The sequence below is a fragment of the Streptopelia decaocto genome, assembly GCF_964273445.1.
Source record: "Streptopelia decaocto genome assembly, chromosome: 11".
NCBI lineage: Eukaryota > Metazoa > Chordata > Aves > Columbiformes > Columbidae > Streptopelia > Streptopelia decaocto.
Genome location: NC_138666.1, coordinates 11,878,712 through 11,898,603, shown reverse-complemented (window position 1 = coordinate 11,898,603; position 19,892 = coordinate 11,878,712). Strand labels below are relative to the sequence as shown.

At 48.3% G+C, this 19,892-nt stretch overlaps 1 protein-coding gene across 1 annotated transcript in view; it reads right to left on the bottom strand.

Moving 5' to 3' along the window:
• Positions 1-1,058: 1,058 nt before the first annotated feature.
• Positions 1,059-19,892, bottom strand: part of ATP6V0D1 (ATPase H+ transporting V0 subunit d1) — a 32,658-nt gene continuing 13,824 nt past the window's right edge. The window contains exons 3-8 of the mRNA XM_082062511.1: positions 10,767-10,945; positions 7,594-7,673; positions 3,845-3,922; positions 2,861-3,037; positions 1,865-1,942; positions 1,059-1,383 (exon numbers count right to left, since the gene is read on the bottom strand). Of these exons, the coding sequence (XP_081918637.1) occupies positions 1,222-1,383; positions 1,865-1,942; positions 2,861-3,037; positions 3,845-3,922; positions 7,594-7,673; positions 10,767-10,945 (754 nt within the window). The 3' untranslated portion in view covers positions 1,059-1,221. The remainder of the gene's footprint in view (positions 1,384-1,864; positions 1,943-2,860; positions 3,038-3,844; positions 3,923-7,593; positions 7,674-10,766; positions 10,946-19,892) is intronic.

Below are 19,892 nucleotides of genomic sequence, written 5' to 3'. Positions count from 1 at the left end.
GGCAGATATTTATTGGTGTAGAGAGGAGAGGATCACAGGATAACAAACACTGCAGAGGTGACCACAGCACAAGCTGAGATGGAGACACTCTTCATTGATCCCCGCACAGCAGCAGCACCGAGCACATGTCTCCCACCAGTAAGGCTTCTCCGCTGCCACAGGGCACCTCCCTGACCTGGGCTCACCAAGACGCGGAGCAGCAAGGAGCAGGGCTGCCACACCGTGCCCAGGGCTTGGCTCCCGCTCCCTAACCACAGGCAGGCAGGGCCTGGACAGGGTGTGGGACATTTCTGCTACCAGCCACCCTCCTCATGCTGCCCTGGGCCAGCTGTGCCCGTACAGCTCCACAGCAGCACCAGCCCAGACCCCTGCACAGAGGAGGAGGCTGCACTGTCCTGGATGCCTGCCCTGGGAGGGTGCAGGGGTCCAGCACCATCCACAGAGCCAAAAGGAGCTGCAACGCTTGCACAGTTGTGTGTAAACTCCAGGCTGTGAGTCTTCAGGAGAGGAAGGAGCTCAGCCAGGTTATAGAGTCCTCTCAAGCTGCAGGGCACAAGTGAGACTGGTGAGAGCAGCTTCTGAGGACACAGCAAGGCTGCACTAGTGCAAATGCTGCTGAGTGGGAACACACAAGCACTCTGGCTCTGCCTTTGCTTTCTCACAGGTTCCACCCCAGTCCCAGGTAGGGCTGCTCAGTCTCTTCCAGGTCAGGGTGAGCTACAGGGGGATGCAGGGACTGCACAGCAGCACAGCCTACGCTACAGATCACTCTCAAACTAAATCTCACATGAACAACACTGAGGAGGCAGCGTGCAGAGCACTGACAGAGAGGCCCCCAGCCATGGCAGAGCTGATGTGTTCCTCTGCAGTGGCAGGAAGCCCTTGGAGGCAGCAAACCCCTGGCTGGTGTGTGCTCTAGGAGCATAAGCGCATACAGCAGATTAGTACAGCAACACAGGGACTACGAGATACACAACAGGAGGTGTCACTCCTGCTACACACGGCCAAGCCAGTGACACTGGTCCCTCCAGACCCCGCACAGCACACACAACTCAAACTTCAGCTTCTGAATAATTTAACTAGCAACTGTACAGTTTCTTCATCTGAGCCAGTTCCACAGATGGGACAATCCTGGAGTCTGGGCAAGGGGTAACTCAGGACATTAGACGGGGGTCCCTCTGGACTCCAGGGGCAGGAGGATCAGACAGGAGCAGAGCAGGGTTAGAAGATGGGAATGTAGTTGTCAATCTTGGTCCTGTGCCGCTGGGCGATGCACTCTGCAATCCACACAATGTTGCGGCACTCCTGCTCCTTCAGCTTCACAAAGGCGTAGAAGACTCCAAAGTGGAACTGGTTGAGGAAGGCCAGCTTGTTCAGCTTCACCTGGAGAAAGCCCAAACAAGGACATGTCACTTGTCCACCTCAGACAGGAGGAGCTGGTCAATGCAAGCGTGGAGAAGCTTGGGAGGTCCCACGACTGCCGGAAGGCTCAGCACAGGTCTCTCCAGGTCCTTGAGGCAGCTCTAACCTGAGCACAGGGCTCAGGACAGGCTCTAGCATTTCAAGGGGGAAATATTTATACCCTCAGGTACTGCAAAAAAATCCTCCTTTCCCACAGTCACACTCTGGTTTTGCTGTCAACAGACCAAATATCCACCAGCAGCCCTAGACTTGCCTCTCACACTGCTCTGATCTGTTGCAGTGAGAACTTGGACTGAGCACCATGCTGGGCATCCTGTTCCTTGCTCCAAACTCATTCATCCGCAGCACTGCTGCCAGGGCAGCAGACAAGCTTGCTGCTACCCTGAGCTTTGCAAATGGCACAGGCAGGAACATTCCAAGAAGTGTCTCAGTGCTCACTCACCTCATGCTCAAAGAACCTGTCTTCAAGGGTCTTGTCTCCAGGGTTGCTGCCAGCCCCTTCAAAGAGCAGCTTGTACTCCTGCAGGAAGACATTACAAGAGGATGTACCCAAACCCCAAAGGCCTCCAAGCTCAGCAGCGTTTGGAGGCCCTGTGCATCAAACAGACACCCCAGCCACCACATCAGGTCAGCAGGGACACAGAAAAGTCAAGACTCTGCCCTGTGCATACATACATTGGCAAGGGGATGCTGCCAAGGCTGCACTGCATACACACTGGCTGAGGGCAAGCCCCAGGAAGGCAGAGAAAGCCTTTATTTCATCTGTGAGCTTGTCCAGCCAGAGATTCTACCCCTTCTCTGAAATGTGCAGTTCTCAAAGCCGTATTGTTGCTTTCACCCTTCAGGAGGACACAACAGGTACAGACCCCTCCATGTACAGACTGGAGTCTTTGGGACAGACCTCAGTGCCTGCAAACACTAGCGCTGTCTGCTTCAGTAACGGGACACAGAACTCTCTGACTCCAAACAGGTCCCCAGTCATGCACAAGAACAGCTTACGGAACCCAGACACATCCAAATGTGTCCTCCCAGGTCAGCGTTTCCCCTGCGACTGAACCAGAGCTCAGCAACCCACGAGGGCTGGAGATGTGGCACATGACTTCTCATCCCAACCAGCCAAAGAGGGATCGTCATTGCTGCTACATCAATATCTCAAGGGTTTGGTGGTGAGGACTGTCCCCACACCCTGGGACAGGGCGCACAGGACAACCTGGTTTCCCTATCACCCCTGCAATGACAGCTGTGACTAACAAGCCAAAGGCATCCCAATCAAGCCAACTCCTTGGCCAAGCAGAGCACAGGACTATCAGTGGCAGCAGAAGACAGGCATCCCTGTCCCCAGGCTGTCAATCCACAAGTTCCCCCAGATCCCCAAGAAGCTCTGATCCAGAGAAGGTCCCTCCACCAGTTCCCACAGCCCTCAGCCCAAAGCACTCACAGGGTAGTAGTCAGCAACATTTTTGACTTGTTCGTAGTCATCCGCTCTGGCCAGCTGAGCCAGGCCCTCAGGGTAGAGCTTGCCACAGTGCGGGAACAGCTTTGCTCGGTCCTCCTTGGACAGCTCAGTACCAAATGAGTTAATGGTGATAATGAAGGCCCTCCGGTCAGCTTCAAACTGCAGGAGAAGAGCAGTTCACTTTGGGATGCAGCATCTGTTAGAGCACTGGCACAGGCTGCCCAGCTGGATTGTGGAGTCTCCTTCTCTGAAGACATTCAAAACCTGCCTGGATGCAATCCTGTGTGACCTGCTCTGGTGAACCTGCTTTAGCAGGTGGGTTGGACTACATGATCTCCAGAGGTCCCTTCCAACCCCAGCCACTCTGTGATTCTGTGATATTTTCCGGAGGCCAGCAGGTACTGACACTGCTCTGAAGAGAGCCACGTCAGAGTACAGCACAAGCAAACTGCCTGGGACAGCTCTCCAGTGCTCAGCCAGGGCAGGCTACATGTGCAGGCTCCCAGAATGCCCAGTAGCTGATGCCTGGGGAGCAGTCAGGTGAAGAAATCCCCAGCCCAGGCACAAGCCAAATCACTGAGCAGAACTCAGCCCAGGTCAAGGAGTCTCTCTCACCTACTGCTCCCGAGACCTGCACATCCCACAGACAGCCTTGGCACAGAGACAGGCCATGCACTGAACAGCTCTGATTGCCCTCCTGCTCATTAGCCATGTCAGAGGATGAAGATGTTGCCACAAAGGCAACAGATGTGTCAGCATCTGGCAAGAACAGGACTGGGGAACCAATCCTATCCAAAGCCATGTGCAGGCACCGTTTCCCTAGGTCTCCCAGTGAGCAGGAAGAATGTGCATGGGGATGCTGAAGAATATCTTGAGCATCCTTTGTGCTGGCAGGCAAGCTGGCCTGAGCACAGAGCAATGAATATCACTGTAACACCAACCAGCTACAGGCGTTTCCAGACCTACCTCCAGAATTGGGCACATGGCATCTGCCGTGGTACCTCCCAGTGACTTGCAGAACTTGTAGAAGGATTCCAGGTAAGCCTGGAAGAGAGAGGGCAGATGAACACTCATCTACACTGCTTCATCTATTGCCCCAGAGCGCTGTTCAGCAGAGGACAGACAGCAAGCAGGGATGTTCCCAGACGCTTTGTAACACAGCGTGGACGCTCTCACCCCAGGTGAACTCGGATGGCAAGCCCACACAACAGACAGCACTTCCCCAGGAGCTGGAGACATGAAGGGTTGTGGTTGGGTTTGTTCAAGGGACTGCATGAGTTTACTGCAGGCAAGATCCCCAGCCAGCAAGGTTAAAGCTTATTTTGCTCCTTTGAGTTGTCTAACTGCAAAGTATTTACTGAAGTCTCACGTGGTTTCCTGACCTCAGTCTGGCCTCCAAAAACATGCCAAGCCACACAACTATAGCTGCAAGACCTAAGCTCAGAAAGTACCGCTGTGTAAGCAGAGTCAAGAGATGAGACAGGACATCTGTGAAGGAAACCAGCCATTCTCTGCAACTCTCTTTTCACACTGCAGCCACCTGGTCTCCATCCCAAGTGGAGCACTGCAGAAAACATACAAGGCTAGGCACAGCTATGCTGCCTCCAGGAAACGTAATCCTTTGTGGAGATGTACCATAATCCAGCTGGAAGATGACTGTATCTCCCAGGGGGAGCCTATGAAGGCTGTGCATGGCTAAAAGTGCTGTTCAGCAAAAATATTCTCAGAAGTCATCATGTGATAAAACACCTCCCTGGACAGAGAGCTGCAACCAGAATGACTTAAAAGGGATGGAATAAAATGATACTGAAACATCACAAATCTCCGCTTTGTTACAACCACCGTAGGGCTGGAAATGCACCAAGAATGCACATGCTGGACACCCTCAGCCTCTGCACAGGGAAAGCACCTGGATTACTGCGTTCTGTAAACATTTGTTACCACGTGCTGCAAGAGGATTGTGCTCGGTGAGCATCACACAAAGATACATCGTCTCCAGCACTTGCCACCATTCAAGTGCAGGAGAGCACAGAGCATCAGTCTGCAGAGTCACCACAGGAACAAGGACATGGATAAAAGACTTTGCTTGAGGCTGACAGAAGAGGGAACCTGGATAAGAGCTTCAGTCACTACCTCCGCTGTTCTCAGAGTTCACACATAAACCTAAGGTTTTATAAGCAAAACCAGGTGAAATCAAATACCCAGCACTCGATGAGGATCCAGTATCACTGACACTATGGAAACACAGACTGTAAAACAGCCACCATGGTACCCTCCCCTATCGACCCCTCTGCAGATGACAGAAATTTACAGAAACTGTCCAGTGTCCTGAAACCCTTACCCCAGAAGTGATGGTGTCTTTGCATTTAATAATCCTTAATGGACTTTTACTGCCATGAACCCACACATTTACCCTCTGTTTCCCACTAGCCCCATTTGTCTGCCACATCCAGCCTAAAGGGACACCTGTAGCCTGTCCATCCAGGTTGACTTTTCCAACACTTTCTGCAGTTACCACCACAGCCCAGATTCACTCCTCTTCCAAGTGCAGGATCCCAACCATTTTTGTAGCTTCCCCATACAGAAGTCATTGTACCCAAACCTTTACACTTGTCCTCCTTAGCAACTTCTCCTGCTCTGCTTCTCGTATTCGGACATGAGAGAGTAGAGGAATGAGACTGTTCAAGGATGAACACTACAGATGTATGCAGCAGCACAGTCATATCTGCAATTCTCTTCTCTCCTACTCTTCGGAATAGATTGACTGGTAGAGACACTTGCTTAGGTCAATCATAACCCAAGATTTCAGTTAGTAATAGAAAGGAACAAGGAAATCCTTGCTGTAGGAGCAGAATTAGGATTACTTCCTTGCTTCTCCCATACATCACTCCACATTTATCCACAATTGATTTGCCTGATATATTTTACTGTCCAGTCACAAAGCTCCTTCAGCTGGTTCCTAGAAGAAGGTCGCCAGCAAAGGCCAACAGTCAGTCAGCTTCACTTCAACATATCCATTAAAGATGTGGAAAAAAGGGAGCAAGCACTGAAGATAACAATGCCAGCACACCTCTCTTGCAGGACTCCACTGCCAACTGCCCTCTACACTAAGAGCTGTCTGCTTACTTTTAACCTCTGCTCCCCATCTTAACCATATTTCCATTTGAGAACCTAATAGCTTGTCACTGCTTACAAGAAACTTTTGTAATTGCTTTCTTCCTGTGAATTCTGCTCAAATCTCAGACCTGATTTTATTTCCCTCATTTGCCTATGAAGACCATTTGCATCGTATTAAAAACTTTCCAGTCCCTGGGGAGAGAGGTGGATTCAAGCGTGAGTCTATAAGCAACAGTTACCTTTTACACTCATGCAGCCCTGTGATTTGTTGCTGACAGAGCCCCTGTACTCCCCAGGGGCTGCTCTTTAGCAAGAACCAGTCCCAGCACATGCCAGGACATCCCAGGTACCTCTGCTCCAATTTGGGGGTAGGAAGAGCAGAACGCAAAGCAGTATCAGGCCTCAAAAGGGACATGGAAAAGGATGTGACAGCTGGGACCCAAGATGACAGCATCCCCCAAACTGCTCTCCCTGTGCTTATTCTGCTCCCCACTTTCCCCCACCACAGAGGTCTGCACCCTGTAAGGGTATGGGTGTTTATACAGGCAGGCAGACTCCCCCCTTACAGCAAAAGCCCAGTACATGCCAGAGGTCACATGCAGCTAGGCTCAACTGCCAACATACAGTTCCTTCTCGCCTCCCTCTGCCTTCTTCCCTTCACGCCTGACCTGTTCTCTGCCTCTCCAAACAGGAGAAAACACACTTCCTTGGGAAGTAGAGGTCAAACTGACTGCAGGCTGGCTGTGACCAGCCAAAACAAGGTTGGCAGATACAATCTGCATCCCACCCTTCATCCGGAGAGTGGAGATGGAGCGATAGCCACAGCCTGCACATAAAGATGCTTTGATACTGCCAGCTAAAACCAGACCAGCCCTGCAGAGGACACGACAGCTCCCCATGCAGGCTCAGGACAAGGAGATCCTTATAGCCCCTCCATATCCTTCTGCCAAACTTTCCCCAGCCTGTCAGACTCCTCCACGTTGGCTGCACCTTTTACATTGCTCTACTACAAGCACCAAACCCCAACCACAGCCACTGAAGGCTTGAGAAGATTGTTGGAGGCTCTTCTGAAAGAGCCCAAGACAGAAAGCCAAGCCTGTGGAAGTCCTTCAACCAAGTTTAAGACCTCGCCACTTCAGCCCTTCGACTGCAGTTAACCACACACCTAAACTCATGTGGTTAAGGAGCAGGCTCCTCCTGCCTGCAGAAATTTATTCAAAGGCAGAGCCTCTGCAAAATCTCTTGCACAGTTTCTTGACAGCTCAAAAAAACCAAACAACCCCACTTTGCCTCACTCTGGTGCCCTGACCCTGCAGAGCTGGGTGATCGGATGCCAGGCCCCTCTGAGAGCCACTACGATTTCACTTTCCAATTGGTACAACTTGTTCTTTATCATGTTTACTCTATCACAACACCAGGTGAAAAAGAGAGAGGAAGCAAACTTATTTTTAAGCCTACTCCAAGAGGAAAATACTCTCTTGTCTTTGGTTGAAGGAAGCCAGTTCAGGTTGGAGTTCCTGACCTGAGACAGAGCTGTAGTCACATTAGAAATAAACAGGGAAGTTCACATCTCTTTCCCTCCCAAGAGACTCATTTACCTTATACAGCGTGTTCCGAATTATTTCAATGTTCATTTCATCCAGGTCCTGTTCAGATATGCAGTCTTGGAAGAAAGCAGCTGAAACAGAGCCACAGAGTTAGGGTTGCCCTAACCACACCCATGCCCAGCACCTTCCAGAGTCCTCAACAATACCAGGCAGAAGCACACCCTGCATTGAGTTTGTCCCTCCCAGGACTGGCCCTTATCTTCAGTAGCCACCAAATTACCATGACTCCAAACCTCAGGCTCCACCATGGCTCCCCAAGGCCACAGTCATTTTTGGGGCTCTCACATGAAAAAAAAAAAAAAAAAAAAAAAAATAATCTTTCTTTACCCTTTAGTGCTATGGTTTGGTTAACAGCCTATTCTCAGCAGCTCTAGCCCCCAGCATCAGTGCCAGAGCAGCCTGCCTTTAAAAATAAGCAAAACCCAAACTGTTCCCAGATGCAAGCACTCAGAGGTGACAAGAGAGCTTCCAAATTGGCTGCTACAGCATGGCAGCAGCGCTTGAGCATCTGCGACACAGTACCTAGTGAGTCCTGAGGAATCTGGTGCTTCTCCCTTCTCCTCCAACATTTCAGTTGCATTAAGGAGGCATGGGGACACCACAGCTCCTACAGCCCATGACACCCCACAGCTGGAGTCAGGAGCTGTTTCCCCTGCTCAGGTCTATCAGCCCCATTTTCAACTAGAGAAATAAAAGTCCTCACAAGAGGTGGGAGGTAAGCATCCTGGAGACACAATAAACTGGTGTTTTTTGGTAGAGTGCTCAGCCCTATGTACTTTGCTAGAGTATCTCTGGGAGGGAGTGTGAAAAATCATTGCCACCTAAAGAACACAGAATTCATACTTAACACAGGGTACTGCAAGCTGCAGATAAAGACGAGTCTTGTAGACCTAGTGTAAGATAATGCTGTTGTATCACTTGCTTGTGAGCAAGAGCACAATAAAATCCATTGACGAGACTTTTATGACTTCTTCAACTCTCACTCAGCAACCAACTTTGCTGAATTTGCTGCATAGAGAAATATGATCTTCCCCAGTTTACACAGTCCAGCTGTGGGTAAAGGACACTGCACTCACACTGAGAACTGCCCAGTGCTCTGCTTTGTGTGACAGACTGGGTACGATGGGGGCTCACACATTCGGCATGCACCCCTTTTATAGCACAAGCTCCATGGCATGGACAGCAGCCGCACTGGGGGTTCTAGAGAGTCCCCAACAGGAGTTAACCCCCACAGAGGTTTCTTTGCAACAGCATCAGGGACCAATGCCACGTAGCTGGAGGAGCACTGCTCCCTACAGTTGGCAAAAATGCAAACAGAGTGTGCCAGGACTGGTTTTCACTGCAGGACTCACTGGCTAGTCTGGATAGCTAAGCAGTGGCTACTTCAGAGTAGCAGAAGAATGAGAACACAGCTATTTCAGTTCTTGGCCTTCCAATATCCCAAATTAGGCTAACGGCAAGTCTTATTTTGCCCTGCTAACCTATGAAAGCCATTTGGGGTTAAGCATTCCTACCAAGCCACGTAGCTATTCAAGTACTTTTAGGAGATAGAGCTGCTGTTTCTTTGCGTGTGGTCACTGGAAAGAGTGCAAGTTAAACAACTGGAGCCTGCGTGCCTGCTTGTTTAGGCAACACAGCTACTCCCCATGTTCTCCTGCCGAAGAAATGCCACACTAGATGGTACACAGCCTCAAGGGCATGGCCAGGGCAAAGGTCTGAAGAAGAACTCAGCCTAGCTTGGGCAGAAGCAGGCAAAGCTCACTTGTGTGCAAGCACATGAATGCAACATGCAAAGACCCTCAACTGCCAGCCTCATTCTTCAGAACCACCTCACCAGCATAATGGGGCATTTTCACTCCATACGCAGCTGGAAGCTTTAAGGTGTCTGAGAGCTAATGTCTTTGAAATACTTGGTTCTTATTCCCAAAATGGGAAAGTTCCCACTTACTGGTGAGGAGGATTTTCCTTCCCCACATCACCCCTACAGCAGGCTCAACTCAGCTGCATGCAGAGCCTCTGTTCTCCTGTTCCGTTGCTGCTTTACCTTGCAACCCAGATCTTGAGACATGCTTTCCCACCTTTGCTGGGCTCCACCTGGTAAGTCATTTTTCCATGACAACTACTTCACTTGTCCCATTATTACACAGAGCATTTGCAAAAGCACTTTCAGTTCCAAAAACAACTATTTCTATCAATGACAATATGATGATTTAGACTGTTTTGTTCTTTCTAGCAACCCTAAAAGAATGATTAATCACTGACTAAGGCATACCTCATATAATTTTGCCCACAGATGCTAACCTAGAAAATCTCCTGTGACTACCTCTCCTACTGCTGCAAAAAGACTTCCATACTTTCTCCAGAACCACTTCCTACACCTTTTATCTTCAAAGGACATATTTGTCTGACTGTTCATAAGACACTTGGTCTTAGTGTCACGTGCCTCCTGGTCGAGGCCTGTAGCCCTGAGATATGATAACCGAGTGCAGGATCCTGCTACACAATGAGCTTAAAAAGGCTTTCAGAGATTTCCCCCCACACCCCTGCTGTTGTTTGGGGGCTTTTGGTATGTAAAGAGCTTTCCTTGATCTAGAGCTAATTTTATCAGTCTCAGAACAAGACTCGGCATGTGCAGTTCTCTATAATTATCTAAAAAAAGTTGCCTATGAGAAATCGCTCAATGGCCCAACTACAAGTGCTGGAAATTCAGCGACTCATTCCAGCAGAGGACCTGATACCCCTTCATTAAGAAAGCACACGTGCCATATGTCCCGTGACAATAATTAAAAAGACCATATTGTCTAAGACCTCTCAAACTTTTCCCTTCCTCCCTAGTTTCAGGTCATAATTCCCAGAAGAGCTGGTAAACAGACATATCTAGCAGAGCAGATCTAACGACACCTAGACTGACCTGACAGCTCAAGGCCTGGCTCACACAAAACAAATTCCCTGCAGTACCAGCGTCCTGGTTTGGACATTTGTTGAAGCATACGGAAAGCCAGCTGGTCCTCCAGAGGAAAAACTGGCAAAGGACAGGCATAAACCTGAACCCAAGCCCCTCACTTTGGCTTCCTGGATCACAACTTAGACTTAGTCGGACCTAGTTAAACTGGGGATATCTGCTCCACACACAGCTGAGAGGTATTCTGAACGGCTCCACTCACCCAGAGGAGTGTCCACCAGGATTGCATTGTAGAGCTCTGCAGGCGTCTGAGCGATGTTCACGGCTTCCATCTGCTCAAAACTTCCCAGAGGATGACATTTGGGCACCAGTTCGGAGATGGAACGCTGGTGCAGGGTGCCAGTGATCAGCAGAATGACATTGTCAATCATGTAGCTGTACCTGGAGGGATACAAGAGGAAGCCTGTCACAACACAAATAATACAAAAAATAGCAGCTGGCACCAGATGAGCACACATCTTCAGTCCCTGTGAACATCTCCAAAAAGACATGCCTTTCATACAAAGAACTAGTAAAGCCGCTTCCTTAATGTCTCCTTATCATGCCAGCCAAGGAAAAGGGAGTCAAGCATAGTCCCAGCTGTGATTTACGCTATGGCTCAATGACACCACGTGGACATCTCCTCCTCACCACTGAAGAGTATTAGATTGGAAAGGACTTCTGGAGGTCTCCAGCCCAATGTCCTGCTCCAAGCACAGCCAGCTCAAGGCTTTGTCCAGTTGAACTTTGAATTATTTGCAAGGATGCGTATCTCTCAGCCTCCCTGGGGCTCTGCTTCAGTGTCTGACCACACTAACAACAAAAAGCCTTTTCTTAAAACCTAATCAGTCTCTCAGCCAAATCCCACGCACCTCCAAGAGGAGCCTGGTTCCAGCTTTCCCACACCCTCTCATGAGGTAGCTAGGAATATTTGTCCTTCTAGTATTCCCACTGCTCTCCTCGCACTGCCATGCTCTGTAGAGAGCATATGCAAAAGTCTGCATGGCAGGACATCTGCAAAGGGGCATCTGCAGATGGCCTGACTCGAGCTCAGCTTTGTTGCCAGCAGCACTGCTCCATCTTGTCAAGACTACAGAGAAAGGGTCACATTTCTGCAGTCCCACTCCCTTCCAAAAACATCAGGGTTGACAGCTCTGGCATGATCTTCATTCACACCCTCACAAAACTACACATGAGCTTTTCCACACCTCTGCCATCAAAAGCTACACACTCTTTTGCATTAGCCCATGTTATGATGTCCCTAACCAAGTTCTCCACTTACATTTTACAGGATTAGCAGATTTAGTCTTTGGCACCGCAGGACATTCAGTCTGGAACCATGGCACTCAGCACAAGTTCCATGAGCACAGGCCCGTCATGGCCCTTCTCTCCCATATATCCTTGTCTCTTGCACTGAGGAGCCCACAGCTGGGCACAGTGCTGCAGGTGAGGTCTCACCAGTGCTGCGTACAGGGGGAGGATCACTTCCCAGTCCTCCCAGTCCAGCCAGAGAAGGGAGACACAGCTAGCCTGAAGACTGGGAATACAGGAAAGGTTGGTGGCCTCCTTCAAGTAGAAGGTCCAAGCAAGGGACCAAAGCATCATCTAAACACAAGGAGCTGAGAGGAAGTGTCCCCGGCAAGAACAGGAGTGCTGCTTTAGGTACCTTCACCACGAGCTGAGTCACAAGCCAACCAAGCCAAGAACCTGAAAAACATCAAGCGATATGAGGTTTTTTCAGTCAGCAAAAGATGCCGTTGCAAATGTCCCTCAGCAGCACAGGGAAGAGACACAGATGCTGGAAGAACAAGATAATTGGGATTTTACAATCCCTTGTTCTCCCTGCTAGAGCTCTAACTCTAAAGAGTCAGATGATAGAAAAGACCTGAAGAAGCTTCTTGGCAGTAGTTGCTCCAAAACAAACAAGATCAGGCCTGAACTAGAATGGCAGAAGGCGCCACGCACATCTGGAGCCGGAGCTCTGAGTTCAGGCTTCGCATATGTACCTGAGTACTGAAGAGAGGGAAGTTCAGGTCAGCACACCAGGACTGGAGCAGAGGCAGGGACAGCGACACCCTGCACGTTTGTCAGACAGGCATTGGGATGATGCTGGTCTTTATATTTCTGAGCTAACCAGGAGGACATAGTGCAACTCTGTTTCTCTTTGAACCACATCAAAGGCAGCTAAGCAGAACCAGCTAAAGGCAGATTTTGGTAGTTTCTACTACATGGGCTTACCATCTCTCAAATACGCTCAAAGGGCACATCCATGAACAAATCCACACCTTAGTTCCTCAAACAGGTGCTGCTTTTTCCTCCACACTGGAGGGCTGGGTAAAGGCATCTCCAGGCCCCGCTATTTTTGCAGAGAGCCTTTCTGTGTTTGCAGCCTACCTTTCCAGGGACCTTCAATCTAGAACCACAGCAATCAGCACAAGCTTTATGTACTAGGAAACCTCCTTTTGCCCTTTAATCCACAAGATCATTATCCTCCCTCCTATTTGTGCAACTCTCACCATGGAGATGATTGCAATCTCCAGGACAGCAAGAAGAGCCTGTTTATGAGAACGGAGGGTAAGTCCCTTGCAGTAAGCACCTGGTTCCTGGTAAATACAAGCATCTGCACCCTCACACAGATGCATTTCCATGAGGTGTGTCAGACCCAGGATACAGCGGATCACTGCCCATCTCCACCACCTGCCCTCAAACTCAGAAGTTTGCTTAGTGCAACACACAAGCTTTCAGGAAAGACCACATGTAGGACCACTCTCACCAAACTAAGTCAACAACAGACCAAATTTGATTCTTCAACCTAGTCTACAGTGAAAGAAAAGGCAAGGAAGTACAGTTATTGCACACAGCATATCTCTTTCCTAGTCCCAGCTTGCCACAGATCTTGCTCTCTGCAAGGTATTTGCAACCTGGAAGGAGTCTAGCCAAAGTCAACCACACTAAAGGAAATGAGGGAAAGTGCCTGGAGCCCTTTCTGTTCGCAGGTCTTCAGAGTAGCTTAGCTCCTGGCTTGCTGGAGTCACACTGAGCTCATCCATGCACACCCTGATCAGCTCAGTGTGAAAGACACAGCCAGGTTTGGGGAGAGCAGCCCAAGTCCAGCCTTCTTGTGAGAAGCCCCTGCTTTCAAACCAATGGTCTGAGGAAAGACAAGCCAGCTGGCTTCCACTGCCAGAGGGCAGAGCATGGCTCTCCCCATTTCATTTATACCCCTTAACTTCCTTGCTTCCTCATCCTTCAGGGAAGTCTGGGGAAATGCAGAGCCTACAGATCAAATGCCAAGGCCTCTAAGGGGGCCTTTTCAAAAGAATATTTTACTTATCTTTTGAAAGAGTATTTTACCTATCAACACTACTTAAATTTTGCTGTCAGAGAAGGATTCATCCCTGCAGGAGGAGGAGTTACCATGCACAAGACAGAAGGGAAATTTCTCATTCACATTTCCACTATGACAGCATTTCAAACCTTTACGATAACAAGAGAGCTGCAGCAGGACAAAGGTCTTCTTGTGCCTGCCAAGGCCAGGCAGACACCAGCATTAGTCCCTAATCCTTCCTGAGAGCTTCCATTTCCTTCAAGCAAGCCCAGAGCACACTTACACTCAGTCCCTGCTTCATCACAGTAAAACCAGCCACAGCTCAGTCTATCACGACTACAAGGAAAGTCTTCTAGTGCCAGGGCAGCTGGAAAAGTTTCTCATCTGTGGAAGGGGTAACACTTGCCTTCCTGTGCCAGGTCCCAGCAAGAACACATCTGCCTCCATTAGCACAGCTGTAGTAAGACCATAGCAGAGGTCCTGGATACACTGGCATTTCTTCCCAGGCCCCAAAAATTCCATTTATTACAATGGCAGCAGTTTTCCTAGAAACTCCCAACTACTTGTTTAATAGAATAGCTTTTGTCATCATCTTCCTCACCTCCTATTAGGTTCTGACCTGCTTCAAATACTACAGCTTTCATGGTTAATGCATGTTCAGACCATTCCAAGAGCATTTTAACCTTCATGAGCCCTCAGTGCAGCTAACAAGAGGACCAGACTACGGAACATGTTGGAAAACAGGAATAGTTGGCCACTTGCAACACCACTAAGTCTTACTTGGAGCCTCCTTGGCACAGAAAAGAGATTAGGATGTAGGATGGTCTGGTGGAAGACTGGAGACAGGTAGAGGGATCACGAAGCTCCCTGGTGAGGATGAACCTCTGCACCAGCTCGCTGGGAGCACTCAGGAGGAGTTCAGAGGAGAAAGCACTACATGGAGTGCTTTGCATTAACTACAGCCAGTGACATGAGGTGGTAGGGCTTTAATTACGTGGTGAAATGGCACCTGATCTCAAGCTCCCAACCTCACCTCCACAAAGACCAGAGCAAAACTCTCTCAAGCAAGAATGTATTTCACATTCCTGCATTGAGCTGCTGTCTGTCCACACAGGGAGATGGACACAAAAAGTGTGGATGTTCAGCCCGAGTCTCACATACACAGTTATGCCCTGCCTCACTCTTCCTATCACCTGCTGAACCGAAGTGTGGTGTATTCCAGAAATTCACATTCACAGAAATACAATTTCAGTCGATACCAAGAAGTATCAGTAATGTCTCACAGAAGAGTAGAATTTCTTATTAAAGAGTCAGCAAGCATAGAAATATCATCCACAGCAGGGGACAGATGTTGGCTTACAGCTTTCTGAAGTCTGAGACAACCAGGACCAGGATCTTCACTCCTTCAACACCCACTTCAGCACAATATGCACTGGGCAACACATAAAAAGAACAAAGCCAGGCTAGGATACGCCAAAAGGTGTGTGTGTGGGGGGAAACATTCTTTCCAGCAGCAACAGGTCAGAGAGATCATTCTCACTGCTGCTTTTGGGAGGTACAGTCTGAAGCAGGCACAGCAGAGACCTCTCAGAGAAAACAGAGGAGAACCAGACCCCAGAAGTGAAGTTCTGGGATAGTCAACCATGGATTGGTATCCAGCAGAATCAAGGAGAGCATACATGCAAAAGCCACGTACAGACACTTTGACAAGAATGCCTTCCTCCTTTTGTAGTTACTTAAGTGCAGTCACAGATAAATGAGACATGCAAGAAAGATTGCAATGGCTTGCTGAATATCGGAAAAGGTTTTTTTTTAGCAGAGGAGCAGTTAAAATGCATGAAAGCTCACCACATGAGGCATTTACAACTTGACCTGAAGGCACTCGGGCATAGCCCTGCAAGGCAGCGACCCCAAGACAGTTAGGGCTTCTCCATCCCCCACTTGCTAATCTAATCTAATCATAAAGAGTCATTGTCATATAGCAGATATGTTGGCTTTTTTATTGCTTTCTGCTCCAGGATACTAAAGAAACCGTAAACAATACTGCAAGCGGTCACAAAGCATGACTAATGACGGAACATTGCATGACCTGTGTTTCTCAGGGATTCTCTGAAAACCTTGCCAAACTGTAACTTCACAGCTGCTCTGCCCTGCAAGGGGTCACAGGGACAGCCCTCAGTGGCAGTGGCAGAGCACAGCAGGCTGATGCAGAAGTGCACGGCAGGGAAGAACCAGGCTGCAGCTCGGGGGTTTTGCCAGGGTGGGTTAAGGTATTGCATTGCTCAGGCAACTTTAATGCTTTCCAAAACCAGCATTAGACTTTTAATGCAGACTAATGCTAGCAAGGCAGAAGTCACTATGTGATTGCATTGGGGTTACTCAGATTACTGTAGAAGCATTTGTTTATTTTGGGATGAAAAAGGGAAATCTCCAGCAGGATTAGAGCAGTGCTCTGAACTCAATATGAATTCTAGAGACAGCTTTAAATTACGATGAAGTTTTGACTATAGTCACTTCAGCATCTAGTGCTTCTTTCTTGCAGCCCATCCAGCTCACGTATTCAGGAGCTGGCAGGGAAGTAACCTAAGGAAAAAGTTTGTGGCTGGTTGAACCGCTGCTTCCTTGGAGCTGTGCATAAGTACACAGTCCCATCTCTACATCCCACTGGGTTCGAGACCTGAGCAAAGGTGCTGGTATGCAGAGCCACTTCTCACACCTCACTGAAGCTCTGAATGTAAGCAGTCATGGCGGAAAGCAATGTGCAGACTTCAAAGCCCAAAAGAGCAGCAGTCAACACTAAGATTAGCACCAACAGCTGAGATGCTTGTATCTGGAGTGTTGTTTTACGATAATTAGTAAATAACTGTACAGCTGTCCTGAACCAGAAAGCAGAGGGATGTTGCACACCCAGAAGATCTCAGTGCCTCACTGAGGCTTGTTCAAGTAATAGTAGATGAACTGAGTCAAATCCTCAGATGAGTTTTTCAGCTCAGACTAGAACAAGTCAGACCAACAGCTCCTGGCCAGGAGCAGTTTCAACCCTTGTCTGCAGCTGAAGCTCTGGCAGTCCAGGGAAGAGCAAGAGCAGATGCAGCATGTGATGGCCTCTGCTCAAAGCGTGCTGATCTCTTCCTGTCTTTGCACACTCTTTCCTAGAGTCACACCAAGAAAAACCACACCTAAGTGGTAGGTTCGTGAACCTGCCAAAGAAAAAGCTGAGAATTTAATGGTTGCCACCACAAACCAAAGGCACCCCAGCCAATAAGTGGGTGCCCTGCTAAACTTAGATCAACAAGACCATTTCACAGCAAAGAGTTACAACTTCACGGTACGACAGAGGCTGTGGCAGCCTTTCAAATCCAGGCATGTTCTCAGCATTAATCTATATTTAGCTGCATGTCCACATGATTTTTACCATCTTCTAGTGAGCCTAGGTCTCCTGGGACACTGACCTCAGTTTTCCAGTGGTATCATCCTGTAATATATAAGCAGTCATACAGTGTCAGCTGTGTTAAAGGCTAATGAGAAAAAAAGCTAGATGAAGTACTTTTCATTTTGAGGCTTTATGAATATGACACTGTGTTCCAGATGTAAACAAACCCCTTGAAACACCAAGGGAATGTTCTTAACACCTTGCAGTATCATGCAAGAGTCTCTGGTTGCTTAAATCTGATGCCTCAAAGATTGACCTCAAAGCTTGAGAAACACTAGTCTGGTATGCAAGGCCCAGTCCTGACACTCTGTGCCGTGCTGAACAGACTTCAGCACTAATTACATTTTAAATATTGACCGGAAACATCTAATCATGCTGCTTTTACATACACCAGCTGCAACCTCAAACTTCCATATACTGTTTTCTTACCTTCTTTACATGTAAAACACTAAAAACCCCAAACATTCCAAGGATATAAAAGAAGAAAAAACACTGCACTGTGCAAACTCACATTGGCCCCAAAACTGCTGAAAGCTAAGAAAGCTTTGAGTTTTATGGCCTAAACACTCTTCCTCAGTTCTCAGTGAATGTGTGGTCTGGGCTGAGATAACATGCAAAACATCACTGTGCATACAGACCTGCTGCCAGCAGAAGGCAAGAAAAATCATCATCCCAACATGATGTGCAGTAAACCATGTGGGGTAGACACAAGAATTTGTTTGGCCTGTAAATACTGAAGTACTTTGCAGTATTTATGCAAAGTTCTATAGAATTATTTACTGGACTTCAAACTACCACACAGAATCTGGAAAAGGGGACTAGGATCCCAGATGCCCTCAAAAAGTCTTCAGAAGCAGGACACTTGGCCTCCAGGCCTTCTCTGGGCTGAACCTGCCAGCCTAGAGCACTGGGTGAGGCAAACAGACTGAAAGGTAAAAGGAAAATGAAGGCTGCTAAGGTCCAGCACCAGAAAACCTTGAGAACGGTTTCATTCAAGGAGTGAAGCATGTTACATGGGGACACAAGTGTCCAGTGAACGTTCATCCAACTGAAGGCACTGCACACGGTTACCTCCGGAAAAGCTGCAACCACACATAAACTGATCAGAGAAGCACTGATAACCTCTTAACATACTCCTTCCCTCCCTGTTTTATGACTCTAACAGACACACTGTTCAGTCTGTGAAGGGGAAGATTGTGAGAAAGAACACGAGGGAAGCAGAAGGACTGCTCCTGAGAGCTGCAGCACCACCAGAGGGATTCAGCTTTAAACAAAATCCAAGAAGACAGCTAAGTCCACACACTGCCTCTGGATGAAACAGCATCAGCTTGGATAGGGATGTTATCCAGGGGCAATGTGTTCTCACCTGATCACCCACAGTTTGCATGCCAGAGCCCCTTTTGGGGCCTGCAGAGTTTCATTAAAGATTTCTCTTAGTGAAACATGGGCCTACAGCTGCAGCTCATCAGTAGCATTTTGTTGCATCTTTACTGCCACCAAGAACATTTTGCTAGCTTTTCACATCGTTACTGTGCTTTCTAGGGACCACGCTAATACCTTCCAAGTGAAGAACAGCACTGGTCAGTGGGAAGAGGGACATCCTGTTCCAGTTCAAATCCACTGACCAAATGAAGCATTCTCCAGGCACTAGAGGTTTGCGGAAGAAGCAGCATGTCCTCGACATAATATACAGTGAAATTTGCCTTTGAAAGAGTCCATTTCCAATGAGGACAGCCCAAATCACACCGTTTTGAAAGATGACTTCCATGGCCACCACTGAGGCATGCAAACCCCACCTATTTGCACAGACACTGGTTCTGGGAAACTCCACTGAGATCTGTATCCTTTGGGTACACAGGAGAACAGGTGCAGTTCCGACGCCACCATCCAGAGGACACAAGTCTGTCATCACTTCCAGACCATTAGTTACATGCCCTCTTATTTTGAGTATTGCATAATCCCTCCAAGAACTTGGCTTATCAGTTCAACTTTGCACTCCCTGCAAACAGGGAAGCTGTTTGTCAGAAACCTGTGCTTCTCCGCCAAAACTGTCTCTGCCAGAAAAGGCTCATAAACCTTTTATTGCAGGATCCCCAGCTGCTATGGTAATTTTTGCTTCCCAGTCCCATCGCTGCCAAGGAGTCAACAACTGATCAAAGAGAGTATAACGTACTTTTAACTAAAGCAGCATTAGGAAAGACCCTTCATAATGTTGGATTTGCCTAAGTAAACGCAAGTGTCTGTAACATATAGCCTTTGGAGTTTTTTCTTCCACTAGAAAAGACTTCAAAAGCATGTAGACTATTTTGTAACCTCTGCAGTTATGCCAGGATGCACACTCCAGTATATTTAGAATAAAGACAGGCAACTTCCTACTCCAGAGAAGAGGATTGTTGCTCTTCAGCTCAAGTAGCAATTGAAACAACTTGGCTCCAGGAAAATCACTGCTGCAAGATGAAGTTTGAACTCAAAAGTTGTGCAGCAGAAACTAGATCTATCCAGTGCAGGGGAGAGGTTGAACAGGACTGGGTCAGGGAGAAGGTAATAGAGGGAAGTGCCAGCTAAGAAAAATCATGTGCAAGGGGAAA